At 41.4% G+C, this 25,599-nt stretch overlaps 1 protein-coding gene across 1 annotated transcript in view; it reads left to right on the top strand.

Moving 5' to 3' along the window:
* The window catches only part of DNAH14 (dynein axonemal heavy chain 14), a 338,071-nt gene that overhangs the window by 15,605 nt on the left and 296,867 nt on the right, over positions 1 to 25,599 (top strand). The window contains exons 7-11 of the mRNA XM_089684997.1: positions 4,886 to 4,998; positions 7,563 to 7,625; positions 11,013 to 11,151; positions 13,088 to 13,219; positions 23,428 to 23,672. Of these exons, the coding sequence (XP_089541123.1) occupies positions 4,886 to 4,998; positions 7,563 to 7,625; positions 11,013 to 11,151; positions 13,088 to 13,219; positions 23,428 to 23,672 (692 nt within the window). The remainder of the gene's footprint in view (positions 1 to 4,885; positions 4,999 to 7,562; positions 7,626 to 11,012; positions 11,152 to 13,087; positions 13,220 to 23,427; positions 23,673 to 25,599) is intronic.

Genomic DNA, 25,599 nt, shown 5'->3' on the forward strand with positions numbered 1-25,599 from the left:
TGATTACCACTAACTCTAACCCTAACCCTAGCCATTAATTCTAACATGCGACTTTGGACACATAAAGATTACTGCATTACTTTGATGTGACTTTGACGCTACTTGAGTGTGAGAGAGTGTAAAGTCACATCAAAGACAAAGACAGCCAGTCAACTATTTTTTTTAGAAAGAAGTAAAAAACGACTGCAAATAATGTGAAAATATTGTTATGCTACAACCTGACTGATCTCTGGCACCTTTTTATCTCTTTATAGTCCTGTACAGGGGCGGACTGACCATTTGGAAACTCGGGCACTTGGGTCAGTAGGGGGCCCCATGTGATGCCCCTGGTACTTTTTTAATAGGCTTTTTTGAGTTTGGGCAAGGACACAGGGGCCCCATGATCCCCTATTGCCCGGGGGCCCCATGAGTTGTCAGTCCGCCCCTGCTCCTGTATCCCTGCATGTTGTGGTTGGTGATTATTTTTTACTTAGAAATGTCTCAAAACTCTGCATCAGGCAAACAGCTGCATACACAGAAGAAACACATTTATGGGAGCTATTTTACCAGCCAAATTATTTGTATTCTTGTCCATCCAGTCCTGAGATTTACGCAAGTAGGGTTGATGACCTGATTTTTCTCAGTTAAGTAACACATTTAAAAGTCTTTTCCCTCAGAACTCAGCCAGGAGGGAGACATGCTCCCATTTGAAGACAGGAGACTGAGGGAATTTCTAAGCCTCAGAGGAGTGAGAGAGCCCGGGGTGTCAGGAGAACCCCTATAGAGAGTCCAGGAGAGGGCCTGTACATCAGGGAGCTGTGACTTAAGACTGAGTGGGCCAGGAGAGAGTTCAGAGTGCCAGAAGAGTTGCTTAGAAGATCTAAGGGTCCAGTGACAAGAGCAGCAGTGCTGCTGAAAAGTTAGTCAGGTGGCTTGGTATTTTCACATGAATCTATTTTACTATGTAAAACTGACACCCCTCAATGAGCAAGTTGTATGGACTTTACTTTCGTTATGTTTAATAAAAGTGGACTGGCAAGCCCTAAAACAAAATTCAGACTGGCATGGTCTCACTTACAAAATGCTATTACCACTGAGCTAATGATCCCCCATATCACACCACATTACAAAGGTGATAGACCTTATCTCTCTATTACGATCAGGCTGGGATAGTGGAGGGGAAATAAATGGAATGCTGCTCTTTCTTAACCTCCACAAGGCTTTCAATACCGTCTCCTGAGATTATATTTTTATGCATTTACCAAATATAAATTTGGACATAAAGTAGTACTATTGGCAAAACTTTTTTTTTAGTTTTGGATAGAGCAAGGGGGAGTTATAACCCCTGTCAGATTTTTTTTCGCCATCTGTGTTCCATTGCAGAGATTTCCCTTCACTTCCTGTCCCATAGTCGAACAGGAAGTGAGAGGAAATCCCTGCAAATTAAGGGAGTTCCTTGGGGGCCCCCAGCTCTCTAGATCTAGTGTCCCCATTGGAAGATTTCCCCTCTATTGCTTTTCTGGTGACAACTCAAAATTTGAGATTTTCTTTTACGTTCACTTTCAATAATAATGGTAAACAGGACAAATAGAGAGGGGGAATCTCTTTAATGGCAATAAAAACTGGCACAGGTTATAATCCCTCCCTGCTCTGTCTAAATTTTGCATTTAGTTATATTTTAACTTAATTTATAACTCTATCACACTCCCTCTACTCCTCCCCAACAGTGAAAATCGCAGTGAAGAGATATAAATCTGAAACATTAACATCAACATGGGCACAACGTATCTCTGATTTTCATTAAAACTTTTGAAATGCAAGCTATTCACTCAAACCTTGATATTTTGTGCATTAAAATACAGCAGCGGCACACAACATATATGCGCCCTCTTTGCATGTGACCTCCTACTATTCATCTCTTCCCCATTTATGGCACCACCTAGATTGTTCACAGGCTTTAGGACAGGGGTGGGCAAACTTTTTGACTTGAGGGCCGCAATGGGTTCATATATTGGACCCGGGGGCCGGACCAAGAGTAGATGAATGATGTGTATGTGTGAATTAATATAAATTAAATTACCTTTGCTCCGCGCGTTCCTCTCGCCGTGTTCCCGCACCGTTCCAGTCTTCAGGGCGGACTGTGAGAGGAGCCTAGCTCCCCTCACGTTCGTCACGCTGCCCCGCTTACACACATCCTGACAGCCAATCACTGGCTATCAGGATGTGAGTGGCAGCGAGACTGGCCAATCATTGCATTTGAGCGCGCTGAATGATGCAAATGTTTGCCTGCCCTGGCTGTTTTTTTTGTGTATCACGCTCCACGGGCCGGATTAAAAGGTCCGCCGGGCCGTAGTTTGCCCATTCGTGCTTTAGGACTTAAAGTAAACCCCAGAGGTCAAAAGCCTTAAATGTTGATCTACATAATTCTACTGTCAAAGAGCCTGGAACCTGGATTTTAAAAAACTTTCAGTCAGTGACTACAAGTACGGTAACTGCTGACTTTTAAAAAAACAAAGTTTTCATGTCTTTGTTCCCATGCTGCCATTTTGGATTTGGGAGCCAAATCCTGTTAAGTCACAGCCCCCTACTACACACCAATAAAAAAAGAGCAATTACTCTCACACTCATTCCATCTGTGAGATGCCTCCTGAAAAGTATCTGCTCTCAAATCCACACACAACCCTGACCCTACTGTTTAACAATCCAGCATTTCCACCTATGCTACAACCCCAACAGTTTAAATGGTGGATTGACAAGACCTATAAAGGATAGGACATTACCTTAATCATTTTCTCCAGAAGCTCAAAATGCCTCCCTCAGAAATCCTTCAGATGCAGTTAAAAAAAAAAATAATAAAAATATAATTTTTTATTAAAAAGGTACACTTTTTGAAGACTATGAAAAGAGAGATGGAGGATATGACTGTAAGGTCTGCTTTAGAAAATAAATGCATGCGGGGAATGGAACAAAGAAGCACTGCCTCAGTGCCATACCAGGAGTTTTCACCATTTCGAACAAACTGCCCCACAAACTAGCCAGGGAGTTGGATTTGGGCTTGGAGATTAGAGGTTAACAAGGAAGACTTTATGGATCACAAGAACACACATGGGGGTACTCAATGTGACCTTTATTGAAGCCAGTTACAAAGTCCTTTCCCTCTGGTACCTGGTACCCATTAGACTAACCAAAATCTTCCCTGGTGCCTATCCAACCTGTTTTAGGGGGTGTGGGCACCTGGGAATGATGTTCCATACTTAGTGGACCTACCCTAAAATTAAATGCTGTTGGATTAGAATATGAAAATTGCCAACAATATTCCTGAGAATCCCTGCAACGCTCTATTAAACAAACCATCTTCTGATATTCCCAAACACTCTCAGACACTTAGGGGTTTATTTACTAAAGCTGGAGAGTGCAAAATCAGACTCACTTCTGCATGGAAACCAATCAGCTTCCAGGTTTCATTGCCAAAGCTTCATTGAACAAGCTGAGGTTAGAAGCTGATTGGTTTCTATGCAGAAGGGAGTCTGATTTTGGACTCTCCAGCTTTAGTAAATAAACCCCTTATTGTTAACATATTCCTGGCCACAGAAATAACAAGAACACTAAAATAATTTGTGGCAAATATCACCGCATCAAACGTTTCCTGGATCATGCTTTATGAAATATAGGCTAGTATTTTAAAGGTTAATAAATAGGTGTTGAGAAAATCTGTACTCCTCGTGTACACTAGATACAATTTCCTGTCTGAATATATTACTCTGGTGTGTATGGGGGTCAGTGGGTCCCTGGCCTAAGGGAAGATTTACCTTTTCTCCTACTTTTTTCTTAAGATATCTATAGATGGGTCAGTTTTTTTCATTCAACCAAAAAACTGAACAGAATTCCCCATTGACACATTCATGGTGGATGGGGAAACCTCCCCACTGTGTCATTATATTCTGACAGTGGGGAACTTCCCCATCATCAGAGTACAGTAATGAGTACTGCAGACTATAGTCTACAGTGCTGATCGAACGGAAAATTTCCAGCAGGTGGTTGAATAGATGTCAGTCAGTAGATTGACTTCTGTTCCTCCAGAGTGCCCATTTATGGATTGAAATGTGTCCCGTCCCTGCTGAACCAGCCGAATTTCGATTCATCTATGGGCAGCTTTTTTCTTTCTTTCCTTTTTTTCCTGTTTCTTTTCTTGTTAAGTTATATTCTTTTTGCTGATCTTATGTATACAGCTTCCTATAAGTTATCAGCGATTACTACCGATAGAACAATTTTACAGTTTACCCTGCAGGTAGCCCTGAGTCCACGTTGTTATTACCAGGTTAACAGTCCTCTATAGACCTGTTGCAGATTTCTTTATATAACAAGATGAATTGCTGGGACTCAGCTCATACTCTTCACAACTCAGCTCCTTTTGCCTGTCCACCACTGATAGTATGTCAGTTCCTGCACACTGCTTTGTATGGCTATGCGGAGCCATACAAAGCAGTGTGCAGGAGCTGACAGGGGAGAGATCTGTATTGTTTACATACAGGTCTCTCCCCCATTGGTGATACACAGCAATCACCGGGTGCTGGCTGAGGATCACTGGCCGGGACCCGGTGACTGACAGGTGAGACCGCCAATGGTGGCATGGGTAGAGCGCGCGCTTTGTGCGTGCCCCCTTCCCGGAAATGCCAAATCACGTATATATTAGTGTCTATTGAACTGCACATATAGTCATATTTATCTCTTTGAGCAACTTCTGTGACATGAAAGTAAGCGTAAGACTAGGGAAACTTAAGTGCAAATGTCTGTCTGACTGCTTAAATGTTTACTGTGATTTTAATTGGTCTTTAAGCATTTTCAGCTATTGATTTTTCTCTTGGCTGGCAGCCTCTTTTATTGCACTTCCTGTGTCTTTCTTTAGATATGCATGGTGAATGGAGGAAAGATAATGGAGACCGTACCTGTTACTGAATGGTTACATGAGCAACAGAAATACTACATAATTAAAAATATGCGCGTATTCACCCAGTTCAGGTAAGAAAACAGCCAAATCTTTGTGCATCTTTAAAAGTGATTGATTTTCCAAAGGTATTGCTATAATCTTTTAACACGCCAATACTTTATGTAACAGTATTTTTTTAAATTACTGCTTAGAAAATACTCCACCACATATACTATGCAATATATAAGTAGCTTTTATGTCACATGTTTCCAACACATAAAGTATGAGGGAAAGATTTATATACTCTACATGTTACTCCTTTAACATCCAGTGCTCTAGGCAAGTTTCTTAGACTGGCTATACATTATACTATTTTCTTGCACAATTTTCTTTTAGATTTACCAAAACCATATAATATGAGGTCAAACCTAAAACGTTCAATTTGTATGCAGTCATGCAGGCCCTAACACTACATAGTTGAAGATAAATCTAAAGGAAATTGAACAAGAAAATTGTACAATGTATGGCTATCCTTAGTATGCTGCTTTATCCTGTCACCTATGACTAAAGACTTTAAAGGGTGCCAGGTGTTTTTTTGTTGCACGTTTGCCACTTAGACGCATGGCACATTGTGATCCTGTTGCTGGTGATAACTTGCCAGTGCAAGGATCATTAAGAAGCGCAGAAAACATACTCACCTGTTTCAAGGCATTGCTACCTCACTGACAGAAGCACTGCAAAATGTCACTGGCCAGCAACTGAGCACCGCCTCGCTCACATGGCCAGAGAGGGAGCGCCACTTGGAAACAGGTGAGTACTTCTCTGTCTTTTATAGCAATCTTGTCACTGGCTAGTTATTGTCAGCGACAGAATTGCTAGTGGGCCATGGTTCTTAGGGCTTTTTCACATGGGCATCTGGGAACCTCCCCAGTGACCCACCCAAATTCTAACATTTGAGCTTGATAGGTCTGTACACATGCTGTACACATGTTGCGGCCATGACAGTTTTAACTCAGGCTGCACTAACATCAGGTGTGTTAGTACGGTGAACTGTACGTTTTTTTTCGTTCAGCCTGAATGAAAACTTCTTGCATGTACTCAGCATAAGAAATCATTTCCCAAAGTCCACTGGGAATTCAATACAGGATACAGTAATGAAATCCAGCAGGCTAACAACATGCCCGGTTCTTTCATTCAATTACAAAACACCTCTTCCCATGTTATGAAGACGAGGAGAGGGGAAGGTGTTCTGTAGTCCTAGCACCTTTCTTGTCTTAGAGTGCCAAGGCTACTCCTATATTGATACAGTACAGTGACTGAGTGTTGTCGCTGTAGGACAGAAAGAGTGTTACAAGCAGGATCACTAGGTGAAAATAGAGGAAAAAAGCCTGAAAAAGAGAACTAATGCAGCCAAAACATTTATAGAGTGGCCAGCTGAAATAGATCACAATTTTCTTCATAATAACAATGATATACGGTGTCCCCTTCCCTAATAATTTACATACATAAATCCCCAAAATGCATGAAAACACTTTTACCCGAAAAGTGTAATACTTTTGTTATATAAAACTATGCTTACTAACCCAAATAGATAAATAAACAATGCCCTAAGTAATCAAAAAGATAAGTCCCAAAAACAAAATTAAATGAAATTGTCCTTCAAAATATAAAGTCATTCATAAAGTTCAAAAACCTTCAAGTTGAAAACCGCTTCCAAAGTGACTTCTGAGACCAAAACCCCAAAAAGAAAAAAACTCAGATAGTGTATTAACCTTATCAACTGTAAATATATTCACTCCATAACGCATGTGAATCATACACAAAAAACATACGTGATTACTACTAAATACAGTGAACAACTGTGTAAAACGTGCCCGTGAAACAATCTCGTGACAATTGAATTCAGTAACAATACTGTGAAAACTGTGTCCACTTCTAGAGTGTGCAGATTAAATACCCTTACCAAAGATCAAATCATCACAAGCTTGTAATTAACCAGGCAGGGTGCTGACATCTCTAAGCTCCACCAAGAGGATCTTCACAACTACAAAGATATACTCCTCTCTCCACATCCGTATCCAAACAATGCCCACCATATATATAAATCAATAATAGTGTAAATCCGTATAGAACATAATAGATAATACTTTATTGTATGCTTGCATATATTCCATGTTTAAAATTGCCATCACAAAGGAACAATGCAGCTAGAACCTCTGGAGATCCTCAGAAGCGCTTCTCCTGACTCTTAGATCGAGATATCCAGGATCCAAAATGGCCACTCGGTCACTTCTGGTACCGCTGTGCATCTGACGTCACTTCCCTTTGACGCGTTTCGTCATTGGACTTAATCATAAAGTCCTGTTTATTTATCTGTATATTTATCTATTTGGGTTAGTAAGCATAATTTTATATAACAATTTTCTTCATGCCTTTAAATGTGTGTTAAATTTTGCTAGAAAATATCTCCCCTATGGGGACACCTAACTAAGCTTCTAACTATTCCCCATGCTATCCAAAACTTGGTTGGAGTTGAGCTTTAATGTGTGAACAGAGACAACACATATTCAAATTAAAATTCAATAAAATCATTTTATTGCTGTTGCTAAAATTTTCTATATATATATTGATGTCATCATATTCTGTTTTCCCCAAGACTTTGGAAAGCATTTACAGTTTGGAAAGTGAATGTCCGTCGATTAAAGACAAACAATAGCAGGTGCGTATTTGGCACATATCATTATAATATATCTCTTAGATTGTAAGCTCCGAGGAGCAGGGCCCTCCTAATCCTCTTGTATTGTTGCTGTATTGTCTCCTTTTATATTATTATTATTATACAGTATTTATAAAGCGCCAATAGTTCGCTCAGCGCTGTACATTACAAAGGGGGACAGAACATGTGACAGAACAATAACAATACAATGCAAAACATGAGGGGATTGAGGGCCCTGCTCTTTCTAGCTTACAATCTATTGTAAAGCGCTGAGCAAACTTTCGCCGCTATATAAATTCTGTATAATAATAATAACACCAAACGTCAAATGGTGGTCATTTAGCATCACTGAACAACAAAATTGCTGCTAGGCTAAAACTGAACTACACAAATAATATTGTTACTACTGTATACCTTGGTAGTTTATCTTGCTCTTTTTGCCATCAACAAAGAATCACTTTAAAGCTGATCTCCAGCTTTTGGTGAAGTTTAAATAGTTTGTTAGGACCAGCTATTACCTTCATTAACAGATGCAGTAGCTATGAGCACTGTGTAAACTCAGCTACATACAGTATACAGCGCTGTGTTCCAGCAGTGGGATGGGAACTTCCTTTCCTACTCCCGGAACAAAATCGAGTCAGGCCAAGTGCTGCTCAGCCATTCACAGGAGGTTTTGTATCCTATTAATGAATACAAAACTTCCTCTAATGGGCTGAGTCAGAGATCGGAATGTTGTCCACCCTCCTTTACACCTCAGCCATTCAAAGGATGCTTTGTATTCATTCAAAGGATGCTTTGTATTAATTCATAGAATACAAAGCTCCCTGGGAATGGCTGAACAGCACTCAGCCCGACTCAATTTTGTTCTAGGAGTATGAAAAAGTTCCCATTCCACTGTTGGAACACAGCGCTGTATACTGCATGTAGCTGAGGCTACATAAAGTTCATACAGAGCTCCCAGCCGCTGCATCTGTTAGGTAATAGTTTGTTTGAATTAACTATTTACTCTTCACTAAAAGCTAGTGATCAGCTTTAGGTCCATATACAGTGCCTTGAAAAAGTATTCATACCCCTTGAAATTTTCCACATTTTGTAATGTTAAAACCAAAAATGTTAATGTATTTTAATGGGATTTTATGAGATAGACCAACGCAAAGTGGCACATAATTGTGAAATGGAAGGAAAATGATAACTGGTTTTGCAAATTATTACAAATAAATATCTGAAACATGTACATTTGTATTCAGCCCCCCGGAGTCAATACTTTGTAGAACCAACTTTCGCTGCAATTACAGCTGCAAGTCTTTTTGGGGATGTCTCTACCAGCTTTGCACATCTAGAGAGTGACATTTTTCCCCATTCTCTAACTCAAGTTCTGTCAGATTAGATGCAGAGCGTCTGTGAACAGCAATTTTCAAGTCTTGCCACAGATTCTCAATTGGATTTAGGTCTGGACTTTGACTGGGCTATTCTAACACATGAATATGCTTTAATCAGAACCATTCCATTGTAGCTCTGGCTGTATGTTTAGGGTCGTTGTCCTGCTGGAAGGTGAACCTGCAGACTCTTAACAGGTTTTCTTCTAATATTTCCCTGTATTTGGCTCCATCCATCCTCTCATCAATTCTGACCAGCTTCCCTGTCCCTGCTGAAGAAAAGCATCCCCACAACATCATGTTGCCACCACCATGTTTCACGGTGGGGATGGTGTGGTCAGTTTGATGTGCAGTGTTAGTTTTCCACTACACACAGCGTTTTGCTTTTAGGCCAAAAAGTTTAATTTTGGTCTCATTTGACCAGAGCACCTTCTTCCACATGTTTTCTGTGTCCCCAACATGACCTCTCTCAAAGTGTAAAGGGACCTCTGATGGCTTTCTTTCAACAATGGCTTTCTTCTTGCCACTCTTCCATAAAGGTCAAATTTGTGGAATGCACAACTAATAGTTGTCCTGTGGACAGATTCTCCCACCTGAGCTGTGGATCTCTGCAGCTCCTCCAGAGTTACCATGGGCCTCTTGGCTGCTTCTCTGATCAATGCTCTCCTTGCCTGGTCTGTCAGTTTAGGTGGATGGCCATGTCTTGGTAGGTTTGCAGTTGTGCCATACTCTTTACATTTTCAAATGATGGATTGAACAGTACTCCATGAGGTGTTCACAGCTTGGGATATTTTTTTATAACCTAACCCTGCGTTAAACTTCTCCACTACTTTATCACTGACCTGTCTGGTGTGTTCCTTGGCCTTTATGATGCCGTTTGTTCACTAATGTTCTCTAACAAACCTCTGAGGGCTTCACATAACAGCTGTATTTTTACTAATATTAAATTATACACAGGTGGACTCTATTTACTAATTAGGTGACTTCTGAAGGCAATTGGTTCCACTAGATTTTAGTTAGGGGCATCAGAGTAAAAGGGGCTGAATACAAATGCTCACCACACTTTTCACATATTTATTTGTAAAAAATGTTGAAAACCATTTATCATTTTCCTTCCACTTCACAAATATGTGCCACTTTGTGTTGATCTATCACATAAAATTCCAATAAAATACATTTACGTGTTTGGTTGTAACATGACAAATGTGGAAAATTTCAAAGAGTATGGATACTTATTCAAGGCATGGTATGTCTTAGAAAAACTAAGCTGTAGTTGAAAACGTGCTAATCATTATGGTGTCAGGAAGAAGGTGGATAAGGAAGCTGAGTTTGTATTTATTTCCTCTAATTATGAGGAAATCATAATGTATAGTATAGTGTATATTGAAAGTGTCATGTACAAAACCTCCTACTCCAGTGCAATATGCCTCCATGTTGTTTATCTGTTACCATGGCAAATTAGGTTGAGAAAGAGTTAGGTGGGTGTGACAAACTCCGCTGTTATTCAGCATGTCTCAATAGTAATTTAAATGATGCCAAGTTTTTTCCAACTCCCAACAGCTGTCATATGCATAGGCATGGCTTAATAGTACAAGAGACAGGGCCGTTGGCTGAAAAAAGTATCCACAAGTTCTGCTAACTGGAAAAAAAGGCAATGGCTAATTCCTGTACCCTCCCTTTATAATTGCTATGGACATAGGGGAGGACTGGGAACCTCCAGTCTAGGGGCCAAACACAATTAACTAACCCTGTTATGGCAGGGACGGATTTCAATGGACCAAATGGTCAAGTGACACTACTCAAGCTGTTGAAAGGTATCACTCTTTCTCATCTCAGGAAGTTGGTAGATATGGAAATATGTTAGAAGCATCAATGGGTTATGAATAACACCTGCTTGAGAATCTGTAACCTAGGCTGTCTTTGGTGGTTGTTCAAACCCTTTGAAATGTTCAGATATCAGTTATTGGACATTAAGTCTTCTTGGAAATGACTATGCTGTGGTCTTCCATTACAGGGCAATACTTCTTCAGCAGCTGTTTACAGTTGATGAGTTGTCCCAGGACTGCCTACTATACCTCCACTCATTGTGTGAGGGTGCTATGGACTTCCGGCAAGATAACAATGACAGAGTCATACCTGTTCTGCTTATTAAGGTAAAAAAAGGCTACTCCCGCTACTGCAGTCTTTAAAGTTTGCTAAATCATAAGTCTTTTAAATAGCAACCTTTTCCAAATGGATTTTTCCATTTTTAGATGGAGTGGGTAGAGTTCAGACCCTTGATAGTTCTTTTTTTCTTGCTGTTTCTCACTTGAGCAGAGCGCTATCACCCAACAGCAGATTAATATGCTGAGCCCTGTTGAGAAGCTGGGCCAGTTAGTGTCACTGATATTCCTATGCAGTGTAAATTAACTGGCCTTATTCAGCCAACTTCAGTAAATGCCACGGCAAGGTGGAAATCTCCCTATACAGGTGCCATAAAGTAGGAGGATCCCATGAAGGTTTGGCCCTTGCCTCATTCAAACCACAGTAGATGATTTAATTTTATCTGAAGCTGCATATTTAAACCCTATAGTTGTTAGTTCAATGTTGAATAAGGCATTTCTGATGATATTATTACTAATGGAAGTTTAGAACATTTCTTAAAGTTATGACAAGGCTTCAAGAAAATATCAGAATGTTAAATTAAAATTAAATGACTATAGTGGGGGCAATACACTGTATTAAAATACACTACGGTACTTATTTCCTGTACAGCAGGGGTAGGCAACGTTAAAGAGGTGGAGATCTACCCGAACAACATGGGACAAGTCAAAGATCACTGGGCACAGTGTCACCTCCTCACACCTGATTTAAACCTCTAATTGCCATACTACCATGTCACAATCGCATGCATTGCACGGCAATTATGGGTTTAAATCAGGTGATGAGGAGGCAACATATCGCCTCCTCACCCCCTGTCAAACTCATTCACTAAGGGGGAGATTTACTAAAACTGGAGCACTCAGAATCTGATACAGCTGTACATGGTAGCCAATCAGCTACTAACCTTAGCTTGTTCAATTTAGCTTTGGCAATAAAACCTGGAAGCTAATTGGTTTCTATGCAGAGTTGCACCAAATTATGGACTCTCCTGGTATAGTAAATAACCCTCTGTGTGTCATTTCTCTGCCGTCTAGTTTCTCTGCTATCTGCATGAGTCACTTCTGACAAATTTTCCTGACACCAAGAGCTGAAAATGTGACAGGGAAGGGATCACCAGCACACAGTCTGTGATTGACAGTGTCAGGTCTGTTCCTGTGTGCTGTGTGAAGGGGGGTATGTCCCTTCCCTCCAATCAGTTCTCAGAGCTCTTGGTCAGTGTGTAATTGCTGCTCCCTGTCCCCTGTTTTGTGAATTTGTGAAAAATGCTTTTCACCTCTGAGTTTTACAAGGATGTAGAACAAATGGCTGCAAAGAAATAGGTGCAACATATGTAGGAGGATTTGTTTCACCTTTGTGCATCACCTAGTCTAGTCACTTCACTAGGTATAGGTAAGGGTTTACAACCACTTTAAGTAGAGCTAACAAATATAAAGTATTGCAGTGCTACAGCAAAAGTTCCACGGAAGTGGAGCTTTAGATTGACTCTTAGCCCTGGTTCACACTGAATGAAACTTTGAAATCGATTTTAAAGCTGCAGGTCAGTGCAATTTGTACCTCCAATTTCACTGTGGCTTGCAACTTCATTTAACAGAAGTCAATGCAATGAAATCAGAAAAAAAGTAGTGCACAAACTATTTTTGAAATTGTGCTACTTCAAATTGCACTGATTAACACAGTGCCATAGAAATACATTAGATAAGACTTCAGGTGCGATTTGTAAATCGCATGTCACACCTGACGTTGCACCAGTGTGAACCAGGGCTTAGACTTGATTGGGTAGAGGTCAGACTATTCTCATCCAGAATAATGCTGTCTTTAGAATGATTGCAGCTGAGCAGTGCAGAAGTATGCTGTGAATTAGAGCAAGCAGTCATACACAAGACATTGTGGCACTTTTTCATACATAGAGTATATAAAAGTTAATTGATGTATATTCTGACTCCACAGGTGGATGACTCTCGCAACTATTGTTTGAAAGAGTTCTGTGACATTCAAACTAGACAGTGTAACAAAGCCCTGGCCACGCTTCAGACACTTCGGGGAAAAGCCATTTCTGCCATTAACCAAACATTTTTTAAGGTCAGATCTTATCTTTAAATAATTCTTGTGAATATAAAGGCATACATATCCACCATTTATTGGTGACATCTCTGTTTCTTATTAGCTCATGACCCCAATTCAGCAAGTTATTTTTCAGGATTCTTCAAAGTTGAACTCCAGGCAGATTTGCAAAAAGCACCAATTAATGTAGTTACTTGTTCATTAAAAAACTTGATATATGTATTCAGGGGCCTTAAGTGAGATGACCCTCTCCTTGCTGTATTACAATCTCTCACTCTAGCAGCACCTGAGTAATCTAGGAAATCTGAGCGACAGACTTGGGACTATTCCTGCAGTATCTTTTTTTTAAGTCCACTCCAGGTCAAGGCCTTGGCTTGCAGGTGGGACCCCTTCCTAAGAACATACTTGTCCCCAGGCAGTTACACTTACTTATTATGGGTGGAACTGTACATGGGGGTGCATACTTCAAAGTTAATTAAGGGAATTTGTTATAGACCAACTAGTGTTAATGAGGAGGTGGAGACTCAGCTCCTTGCCCAGATATAAAGGGCTGCAAGGGCTGGTACAGTGATGATAATGGGCAATTTTAACTACCCTGAAATTGACTGGAGTAATGGCACTGCTGGAATAGTTAAAGGGCAGAAATTTATAAGCCTACTACAAGACAGTTTTATGGTACAGATGATAGAAACCCCAACTAGAAATAATGCTCTGCTGAACCATGCAGAGCTTATTGCTAATCTTCATACAAAAGAACATCTCATGAACCCAGAAGGAAGACTGGGTGAAGATGGAAGCCCTGTGAGCAGTGACAGCGTGCCGCTGGAGGGCTTTGTTTTAACGTAAGCTCTTCATAATGTGCTAGTATGCAATGCATATTAGCACATTATGACATTACCTTGCAGGGGATTTTTTTAAGTCTTTTTAATATAAAGGTGACATTCAAATCTCATTGTGTAATAAAATTTATTTTGTTTTTTTTTATATGGTTGTATTTTGAAATCCTTAATTTCCCACTTTTTTGTCCTGGGGACTCATCCCTTTCATTTTAAGAGGGAATGTGCCCCAGATTCTTGTATGGAAAATATTTAATAGGGATGGTGCCTTCATAAGGAACATTATTGTACATTTAGTTCACACACCAAAGCTTATGAGCAAATTTATTAAATAACTGCAAACAATAAAAGACAATGAAACTGCGCAAATGACCTCCCCAGTAACCAAAATCCAGCAGCAGCAACCGTACATGCACAGGATATTATACACTAGCAGTTATATTCACTAGATCTTTGCTACGATCCTATGTAAGTGTAGAAAAACAAATATATACACTGCTCAAGAAAATTAAAGGAACACTTTGAAAACACATCAGATCTCAATGGGGAAAAATATCATGCTGGATATCTATACTGATATGGACTGGGTAATGTGTTAGGAACGTAAGGATGCCCCATCATTTGATGGAAATTAAAATTATCAACCTACAGAGGACTGAATTTAAAGACATCTCGATAATCAAAGTGAAAAAATTATGTAGCAAGCTAGTCCATTTTGCTGAAATTTCATTGCAGCAGCTAAAAATGGTACTCGGTAGTTTGTATGATCCCCATGTGCTTGTATGTGTGCCTGATAACGTCGAGGCATGCTCCTAATGAGACGACAGATGATGTCCTGGGGTATATCCCCCCAGATCTGGACCAGGGCATCACTGAGATCCTGAACAGTCTGAGGTGCAACCTGGCAGCGTCAGATGGACCGAAACATGATATCCCAGAGGTGTTCTATTGGATTTAGGTCAAACGAGCGTGGGGGCCATTCAGTGGTATCAATTCCTTCATCCTCCAGGAACTGCCTGCATACTCTCTCCACATGAGGCCAGGCATTGTCGTGCACCAAGTGGAACCCAGGACCCACTACACCAGCGTAGGGTCTTACAATGGGTCCAAGGATTTCATCCCGATACCTAATGGCAGTCAGGGTGCCATTGTCTAGCCTGTAGAAGTCTGTGCGTCCCTCCATGGATATGCCTCCCTAGACCATCACTGAACCACCACCAAAACGGTCATGCCGTACAATGTTACAGGCAGCATAACATTCTCCATGGTTTCTCCAGACCCTTTCACGTCTGTCACATGTGCTTAGGATGAACCTACACTCATCTGTGAAAAGCACAGGGTGCCAGTGGTGGACCTGCCAATTCTGGTGTTCAGTGGCAAATGCCATTCAAGCTCTATGGTGCCAGGGAGTGAGCACAGGGCCCACTAGAAGACGTTGGGCCCTCAGGCCACCCTTGTGTAGTCTGTTTCTGATTATTTGGTCAGAGACATTCACACCTGTGGCCTGTTGGAGGTCATTTTGTAGGGCTCTGGCAGTGCTCATCCTGTCCCTCTTTGCACAAAGGAGCAGATACCAGTCCTGCTGATGGGTTAAGGACCTTCTACGGTCCTGTGCAGCTCTCCTAAAGTAACTGCCTGTCCTGGAATCTACTCCATGCTCTTGAGACTGTTCAGGGAGACACAGCAAACCTTCTGGCAATGGCACGTATTGATGTGCTGTCCTGGAGGAGTTGGACTGCCTGTGCAATCTCCACCTACAGCTTTAAAACCATTCCTGTTTTGGGGGTCATCTCGTTGCCCATCTGTGTTGTTGAAACTGATTACCAACCCCCTCTGCTTCTTAACTGACCATATCAATATCCCAGGAGTTTAATTGACTTGATGCTATACTCTGATTAAAAAGTGTTCCTTTACATTTTTTGAGTAGTGTGTATATATATATATATATATATATATATATATATATATATATCACAAGATATAAAACAATAAACCACAAAAAATTACCTTATGTGCCCCTGATGGCATCATTTATGACAAAACGCGTAAGGGAGAGCTGGAAATTGTGACATCACCATGCAACCATGAACAGAACTGTGTAATTTGTAGTTTGTTGGATGCTGAATATCTCTTGCGTGTATGTAAGTGTTTTTAACTGTGTTTGGTAAACTCACTTTGCAAGATTTTACACTATAAGAGTGTAGTGGGGTTTTTTTCTTGACTTTCCGAGTACCACTGTGTAGATGAAAATCTAGATAGAAGAGGTGCAGTTGGCAGACCAGCTTATGCACATAGTGCTTTTTTGACTTCTGATGAGTCTTGTTTCTGGTAAGCCTTTATGTGTGGTGGAATTTAAAAGGCATTGGGTGGAGCACATATGAGGAGTATTTAATCATACAGCGTGCACAGTTTTACTTTCAAAAGTTAGTCACACTAGTGCATGGACTATTTAGCAACTTTTATTTCTTTTATATTGGTGTACAGACTTCTTTAAGTGATACACATGCTGAAGCACATAAGTGAATTTTTTGTTGTTTATTAATTTATATTTTGCTCTATATTTATATTATATATAGATAAACATTTTTTTTACACTTTTAGGGAAGCACAGAAAGGAACCGTTGAAATGTATTAAATACCTTCTTCAGCTTTGTCTATACAGTGGAATATGGGGGAGCTCAAGTCCATAAGGAGTATGAGGATATAGTATTGACACAAAAAGCCCCAAGCGAACCACTGTGGCTCAAAATTATATGGTCCAGAAACATTTAGACAAATTAAAGGTGAATAAAGCACCTGGACCAGAGTTCAGCTCTCTTATTTCAAAGCCATTGTTTCTCATTGTTAAAGACTCTTTATTGATTGGCATAATACCACTGGGATGGCAAAAGGCCGATGTGGTGATTATAGTTAAAAAATGATCAAAGTCCTTACCAAATAACTACAACTTTTGTAGTTGGGAAGATACTGGAAAGTTTAATAAAAGACCACATACAGTTGTGTTCAAAATAATAGCAGTGTGTTGAAAATAGTGAATAAAACTCAAAATCCTTCTAATAGCTTTTATTTCCATACACACAAATGCATTGGGAACACTACACATTCTATTCCAAATCAAAACATGAAGAAAAATATATAACATTTGTGTTGTTCCTCTAAAAAAAATTGCAGAAAAGTGAATATTAGACTGTTCAAAGTGTTTGTATTCTTCTTTACAAACTCAAACATTCACTATATAAACTGAAAAATGTTTGAAGATTTTGCTTTCCTTTGAATCACTTAATTAATGTTTAGTTTTATAAGCACTGTTTCGGAGAACTGCTATACATCTGTGTTGCATGGAGTCACCCAACGTCTGACACTCGTGAACAGGTATTCCAGCCCAGGATGATTGGACTACATTCCACAGTTCTTCTCTATTTCTTTGTTTTGCCTCAGAAACTGCATTTTTGATGTCACCCCACAAGTTTTCTATTGGATTAAGATCCGGGGATTGGGCTGGCCACTCCATAACATCAATCTTGTTGGTCTGGAACCAAGATGTTGCACGTTTACTGGTGTGTTTGGGGTCATTGTCTCATTGGAACACCCATTTCAAGGGCATTTCCTCTTCAGCATAAGGCAGCAGGACCTCTTCAAGTATTCTTATGTATTCAAACTGATCCATGATCCCTGGTATGCGATAAATAGGCCCAACTCCGTAGTATGAGAAACATCCCCATATCATGATGCTTGCGCCACCATGCTTCACTGTCTTCACAGTGTACTGTGGCTTGAATTCAGTGTTTGGGGGTCGTCTGACAAACTGTCTCCGGCCACTAGACCCAAAAAGAACAATCTTACTTTCATCAGTCCACAAAATGTTGCGCCAATTCTCTTTAGGCCAGTCAATGTGCTCTTTGGAAAATTGTAACCTCTTCAGCACGCCTTTTTTTCAACAGTGGGACTTTGCGGGGGCTTCTTGCAGATAGCTTGGCTTCACATAGGCGTCTTCTGATTGTAACAGTACTCACAGGTAACTTTACACCTTCTTTGATCTTCCTGGAGCTGATTGTTGGCTGAGTCCTTGCCATTTTGGCTATTCTTCTATCCATTTGAATGGTAGTTTTTCGCTTTCTTCCACGTTTTTCAGGTTTTGGTTGCCATTTTAAAGCATTTGCAATCATTTTAGCTGAGCAGCCTATCATTTTCTGCACTTCTTTATATGTTTTCCCCTCTCCAAACAACTTTTTAATCAAGGTACGCTGTTCTTCTGAACAATGTCTGGAACGACCCATTTTCCTCAGAATTTCAGAGAGAAATGCACTTTAACCAGCATGTACAACATTTGCTGCCTTCCTTCCTTCCTTAAATAAGGGCAATAATTGCCACCTGTTTTTCAAAGAATGAATGACCTCACTAATAGAACTCCACACTGCTAATATTTTGAACATGCCCCTTTCAATTAGTGATTCAATTACACAGAATCAGCAGCATGCATGTCATGACTGTTGGGTCTGTTGGATTTCTATTACGCTACTTCACCTGCTAGTAAATTATTTGCCATCTAGAAATATCATTTCTACCAAAAACAGTGATTGATCAGGTTAGTGATGTCTGACTGCTATTATTTTGAACACAACTGTAGATGAGTTTTTGCTAGAAAAAATTGTTTAACCACTTGCCTACCAGGCACTTATACCCCCTTATTTACCAGGCCAATTTTCAGCTTTCAGCGCTGCCGCACTTTGATTGACAATTGCGCGGTCATGCAACATTGTACCCATATGAAATTTTGATCATTTTTTTCTCACAAATAGAGCTTTCTTTTGGTGGTATTTAATCGCCACTGGGCGCTTTACTTTTTGCGCTATAAATAAAAAAAGTGCAACAAATTTGAAAAAAAAAAAAGTTTCTTTGTTTCTATTATAAAATTTTTCAAACAGGTATTTTTTCTCCTTCACTGATGTGCGTTGATGAGGCAGCACTGATGGGCACTGATAGGCAGCACTGATGGGAACTGATAGGCAGCACTAAAGAGCACTGATAGGCAGTACTAATGAGGTGGCACGGATAGGCGGCAATGATAGACAGCACTAATGAGGTGTCACGGATAGGCGGCACTAATATGCAGCACTGATAGGCGGCACTGATAGGTGACACTGATGATGGGTACTGATAGACGGCACTGACTGGCATCACTGCTGGGCACTGACTGGCGGCACTGACTGGCACAACCCCTGGGCACTGACTGGTGTCACTGACTAGCAGCACTGCTGGGCTGCACTGGTGGGTGGCACTGGTGGGCAGCACTGGTGGGTGGGCACAGGTGGGTGGCACTGGTGGGCACAGGTGGGTGGCACTGCTGGGCACAGGTAGGAGGCACTTCTGGGCACAGGTGTGTGACACTGCAGAGTGGCACAGGTGGGTGCACTGCTGGGCACAGGTGGGTACACTGCTGGGCACAGGTGGGTGATCTGCTGGGCACAGGTGGGCGGAGCTAGTGGGCGCACTGCTGGGCACAGGTGGGCGGAACTTGCGGGTGGCACTGCTGGGCACCGATCATCAGGGCACTGATCATCAGCGCTCTGATGATCGGTGCCGATCCCCGCTCTGACAACTGCCGGTGTCATTGGACACCGCTGATCACGTGGTAAAAGGCCGCTGTGATTGGCCTTTTACCACATCACGTGATCAGCTGTGTCCGTAGGACACAGCGATCACGGAGATCGCCGGGTGCGCGCCCCCTGGGGCGCGCAGGAGAGCGCGTTCTGGGGGACGTCATATGACGTCCACTCAGAACTGGCCGGCCGCAGTGCAGCCGTCATTCGGCTATCTGCGGTCGGCAGCTAGTTAAGCAATGTACAGCATGGATTCAGGAAAGACAGAATTTGACCTTTAAATCTGATTTCTTTTTATGAGGAAGTAAGTAAATACTTAGACAAAGGAGTGGCTGTGGACGTGGTATACTTGGATTTTGCAAAAATGTGTAGCAAAGTGCCCCACACACCGCCTATGTGTAAGGTAAAGTCTACAGGCTTAGAAAATTCCATTTGTAAATGTCTAGAAACTGGCTAAAAGCTCGTATTCAGAGAGTAGTGATTAATGATTCATACTCTGAAAAGTCTAAGATTATCAGTGGTGTACCTCAGGATACAGTGTTGGGACCCTTCTTTTTAATATATTTATAAATGACATAGAGTTTGGGATTACAAGTACCATTTCAGTATTTGCAGATGACACCAAACTATGTAGTGAAATAGCGTCCTTACAGGATGTCTCCAACTTACCTCAACGCACTGTTTAATTGGGCAACTATGTGGCAAAGAGGTATAATGGTGATAAATGTAAGATTATGCACTTGGGGGATAAAAGTATGCAATCATCATACTGCAGAGGAGTACAACTGGGGGAATCAATGGTGGAGAAGGATCTGGGGGAATCAATGGCGGAGAAGGATCTGGCGGTTCTGGTAGATCACAAGTGTAATAATGGCATGCAATGCCAAGCTGCGGTTTCTAAAGCAAACAAAATACTTTCTTGCATTAAAAGAGGCATAGACACTAGAGAGAGAGAGATATCATTTTACCCCTGTACAAATCATTAGTACAACATGTAGAATATGCAGTTCAGTTCTGAGCACCAGTTCACAAAAAGGATTTTTGGGAACTAGAATAATTGCAAAGAAGGGCAACCAAACTGAAAGAGGCATGGGGGTGTTCAGCTACTGTATGAGGAAAGATTAGAGGATCTGAGTTTTTCTCTCTTGAGAAGAGGAGATTAAGAGGGGATATGATCAACATGTATACATCAGTGGTCCATGTAGTGAACTTGATGTTGAGTTTTTCAGTTTAAGGTTATCACAGAGGACCAGGGGGCAGTCTTTAAATCTGGAAGTAAAGAGATTTAACCTCTAAATATGGAAAAGCTTCCTTACAGTAGAGGCTGTGAAAATGTGGAATAGACTCCCTTAAAGGATAAGTTCACCTTTGGAACATGTTACATGTTCCACCCGTTTTTAGGGTGGAACATGTAATAAGTTCCCATAGCCGCAGCCGCACCCACCGCCCCCCTACCTCTGACAGATAGTACGGGGAGAAGTCTCCCCTACTATCTTTTAGATTTGAAAACAGCGTGGCCATCTGGGGCTCCGCCCACACAACCACGTCACTCATTCACAAAGTTCTGTAAATGAGTACCTACAAGTCCCAGCAGCCTTAGTGGCTGTCGGCTTGTAGTTTTCAATGAACTACCACGGCGCTGTGGAGCGCTATGGTCATTTATTCAAGCTTCCTGTCAGAATATCTGCTTGACTGTACATCCCGTATGGCAAGCAGAAATTCTGACAGGTCTGCAGGAGACCTGCATGGCATCAGCAATCTACTGATTGCTGGTGAAATGCTTTACATGCTCCTTTGGACAAAACTAATAAAAGCACATTTTTTTGCCTGTCCAAAACGTGAACTTATCCTTTAAGAACTAGTTCTAGACAACTTGTTTTAAAAAGGCCTGGATTCTGTCCTAAATGCACAGACTATAATGGCATGCTATTATTTATAGGTATTGGGGTACCAGGGGTAGTTGTTCCAGAGAATATTTGATTGCCTTCTGGGGAATCAGGAAGGAATTTTGTTTCCCCATTGGAGCTTTGGATCATTCTTTATTGGGTTTTTTTTGCCTTCCTCGGGATCAACTCTGGTATAGGATTGTGTGCAAAGAACAAAGGTATACCGCTCAGGCAAACAATCCAGATCAATCCACAACAGGTGCAGGCTCTGCCACCACACACAATGCAATAGGAAGAAGGGTCAGCCGCACACCAAAGGATAGATGAATATAGTGTGTATTTATTGATCCATAGGACACACAAAACACCAGGACATGAATACAGAACTTGTTAAGGCGTTTCACACGATCTCGTGCTTAATCAATAATATAGGATTGTGTGTATGGAGGTTTTTTCTTTGTGTGTGTGTTTTCCTTTTGGTTGACCCAGATGGACTTATTTCTTTTTTCAACCAGACTAATTATGTAACTATATATCTAACCTATAAACAATAATGTAATGAAGTTTACTACTCCTTAAATGTGAGGACTGCAGTAGTTTTCTTTTTTATAGCTTCTTTTTCTTTACTTTTAAACTTAGCGATTCTGCCAGTAATGCACTTCCGGTCATAGGGTAACAACACTCACTAACCCACCTATGTCAATAGACACAGATAACAATGTAATTGATGACAGTCTGCACAGGCAGGGAGCACAGAAAATGATCAGCTCACAAGATTTGGCAGCATCAACAGGTATTTTTTCAAGTTATCAAACAGATAACAAAACACTTTCAGTGGTAAATTTAGGGACCAAATAAGATTTATAATAATTCATTGTAAGGGTTTACATGCACTTTAAAGCTGAACTTCAGGTATAAACTCTTTAACCGAAACACATACATGACAGTTTCCCAGCACAGGCACTGCCTGCTCTGAGTACTGGCGTACCTCCATAGATCAGCTCAGAGTTGGTCTTAATTAATGTAAGTTTCCTAATCTGAGAACTGGCAGTAATTCGTAAGAAATTTGTCACTGTCATAGCAACAGATTCTAAAAGTAGCGGTAGTAAGTACTACTGGATTTTGCCATGCATTTCGGTAATGTTACCAACATGCATGAATGCTTGCCTGAGCTATGCCTAGGTAGATTTTAAGGAAAATACTGTGAAAAATCTGTCGTTGGGGCTATTTTGAATTCCCTGAATGTGTTTCTTTGCTGCTTGTCAGGAATGGACTCGCCAATGGTGGTGGGACTCACCTGCCTTGTGGGCTGCAGTACCAGGGCTGGCCAGCGGGTGCTCTCAGCAGCCAGAAGCTCACTCCTGCAATCAAGCCATCACCTGAGGCTGATTGCAGGAGGTGTATTTAAGGAATGGTCAGGCCTGCAGTCAGGGCCTTGGTGTATTGTTCCCATGAGCCCCTGTACCTGCATCCTGGCTGCTTCCTGCCTGATCCTGACTCTGCTTGAACTCTGCCTGCACCGACCTCGGCTACTCCTGACCAATCTTCTGCCTACTCCTTGTACCTTGTCTGCCCGTTAGCTACCGACCCAACCCGCCTGACTAAGTTCTCCATATTTATATATATATATCAGTTAAGGTTTGGGTTTGTTGCACCTTGTTGTACGTATTTGTATTAGTTTTGGGTTTGGTTTGTTGCACTGCGTTTATGTTTGTGTTGCCCTTAATAAATTATATTGTTTTACATTCTATACCTGAAGTCTGTGTTTCCCTGTGTCGGTCCACACACCTCTGGTCATACCTGGAGCCTTGACACTGCTGCTACATTATCCATTTTGTGAGATAAATACTGTATATACACCTCCCTGTCAAAACATCTAATGGACTGTATTGTTCATATTTCAGGTGGCAGAAGCTGCAGGCCTGAAAGATTTGTTCTTATTTGACTTCACTGTGAATCCAAACTACACGCAGCTCTCTGATTGGAGAAACTTGCAGGAGAGGTTTGACCGATTTCTGAAGCTTGCAGACAGCATTTTCCAGGAGATGCTGCGCTATGTGGTCACCAATTCTGTCCAGATACTTGCAAATTTCTTAGAAAATTCCCACAATGTGACATCAACAGAGGAAAAGAAAAATGATAGTTTAAGGTAATCAGATTTGCTAATCATTTCATTGCCACTAATGAAAGCTTAAAGCAGAGCTCCAAACAAAAATCTTGTTTGTGAGCTAATTTATATGCCCAACATACAGTATATGTCTTACTTGACTATCTTTTCTATGTGCTGTTTGCCACTTACCCCTCTGCAGTCTTCGTAATAGTACTCACCCTTCTATTGGATGATCAAAGGAAATACTGGCTCCAAAGCTTTGTTTCCTTGGTGACCTCACTACCCCCGCCAGTAAATTGGACAGGGAAGAAACTGCAGCTCACTTATGAGGTCATCCCTGTACTCTTTCCTCCATTTATTCACTTTAATGCCCAGCGTCCCTTATGCATATACTCCCCTTTCCTTAGCTTCCCCACAGCTCTGTTCAGCTGCCAGGAACAAGAAGATTCTTTGGTAAATTGAGGAATATGTGACTCTGCTCATTTTGCACATGACAACATTGGTAAATTGGCCCATTGCTGTCACACGGGGGTGGGGAGAGAGTCTCCAGCTTCTAAGCTCCAACTGGCTTTGGCTCAGAGCATACATGGCTCCACCTCAGTGATCCTGGTGGTGGGGAAGCATTGGGAGCATGAGTATTAGACTCTTCTTAGAACAACATTAGAGCCTATGTCGATGGGATTTTGTTCGGTTCATGTTTTGTATTCCTATACAAGTCTATGGGAATGCGAAACCCACTTGTCAAATGCAGGTCAGAAGGAAGTTAACAGCAGATCAAATTATTATTATACAGGATTTATATAGTGCGAGCAGTTTGCGCAGTGCTTTACAACGTGAGGGCAAACAGTACAGTTACAATACAATTGAATACAGAAAGAATCAGAGGGCCCTGCTCATTAGAGCTTACAATCTAAAAGGGGAGGGTCAAGTGATACAAAAGGTAATAACTGTGGGGGATGAGCTGATTGAGAAAATACATGTATAGTTGTTAGGTGGAGGCAGGCTAGGCTTCTCTGAAGAGAAAAGTTTACAGGGAAGAATAGGAGGTAGTCGGGACAGATTGGGGTAGGGAATTCCATAGGATGGGAGAGTCTCGGGAGAAATCCTGAAGGCGAGCATGGTAGGAGATGACAAGAGAACTTGGGAGCAGAAGGTCTTAGGAGGAATGAAGAGAGCGATTTGGCTGGTATTTTGGGACTAGGTTAGTGATGTAGCTGGGGGCCGAGCTATGAATGGCTTTGTAAGTTGTTGTTAGTATTTTTTATTTAATTTATTAGGCGAGTGGCAACCAGTGCCAGGATTGGCAGAGAAGTGTGGCAAACACTGAACAGTTGGTAAGATGGATGAGTCTGGCAGCAGCATTCATGATGGACTGGAGGGGGGATAGCCTATGTAAAGCCTATGTAAAGGTAATCCAATGAGGAGTTGCAGAGGTCGAGGCAAGAGATAACCTGGGAGTGAATTAGGAGCTTTGTGGTGTCATTGATTAGGAAGGGGCATATTTTGGAGATGCTGTGGAGGTTGAGTCGGCAAGCTTTGGAAAGTGATTGGATGGGGAGCTGAAAGGAGAGTTCTTGGTCCAGGATAATACCTAGCACCCTGGCATGCGGGGACAGGTTGATGGTTGTGCGACTGATCTTGACAGAGAAGTCAGGGGAAGAGGCATGTGGGGGAGGAAATATCAGCAGCTCAGTTTGGGATATATTGAGTTTGAAGAAGTGGTGTGACATTCAGACTGATATGTCAATAAGTTAGTGATGCGTGAGGAAACTGATGTTGTGAGCTGAGCGGTAGAGAGATAGATTTGGGTGTCGTCAGCATAGAAATTATATTGAAAGCGATGGGAGGCTAACAGCTGACCCAGGGAGGAGGTGTGGATCGAGAATAGGAGAGGTTCAAAAACCGAACATCAAGGGATATCAAGGGAGTAATGTTTTTTGAGGAGGCGGGGGGGTGGGGTAGGGTG

This window comes from Staurois parvus, unplaced genomic scaffold (genome assembly GCF_062004578.1).
Source record: "Staurois parvus isolate SC_StPar_1 unplaced genomic scaffold, SC_StPar_1.0 ptg000362l, whole genome shotgun sequence".
NCBI classification, from domain to species: Eukaryota; Metazoa; Chordata; class Amphibia; order Anura; family Ranidae; genus Staurois; species Staurois parvus.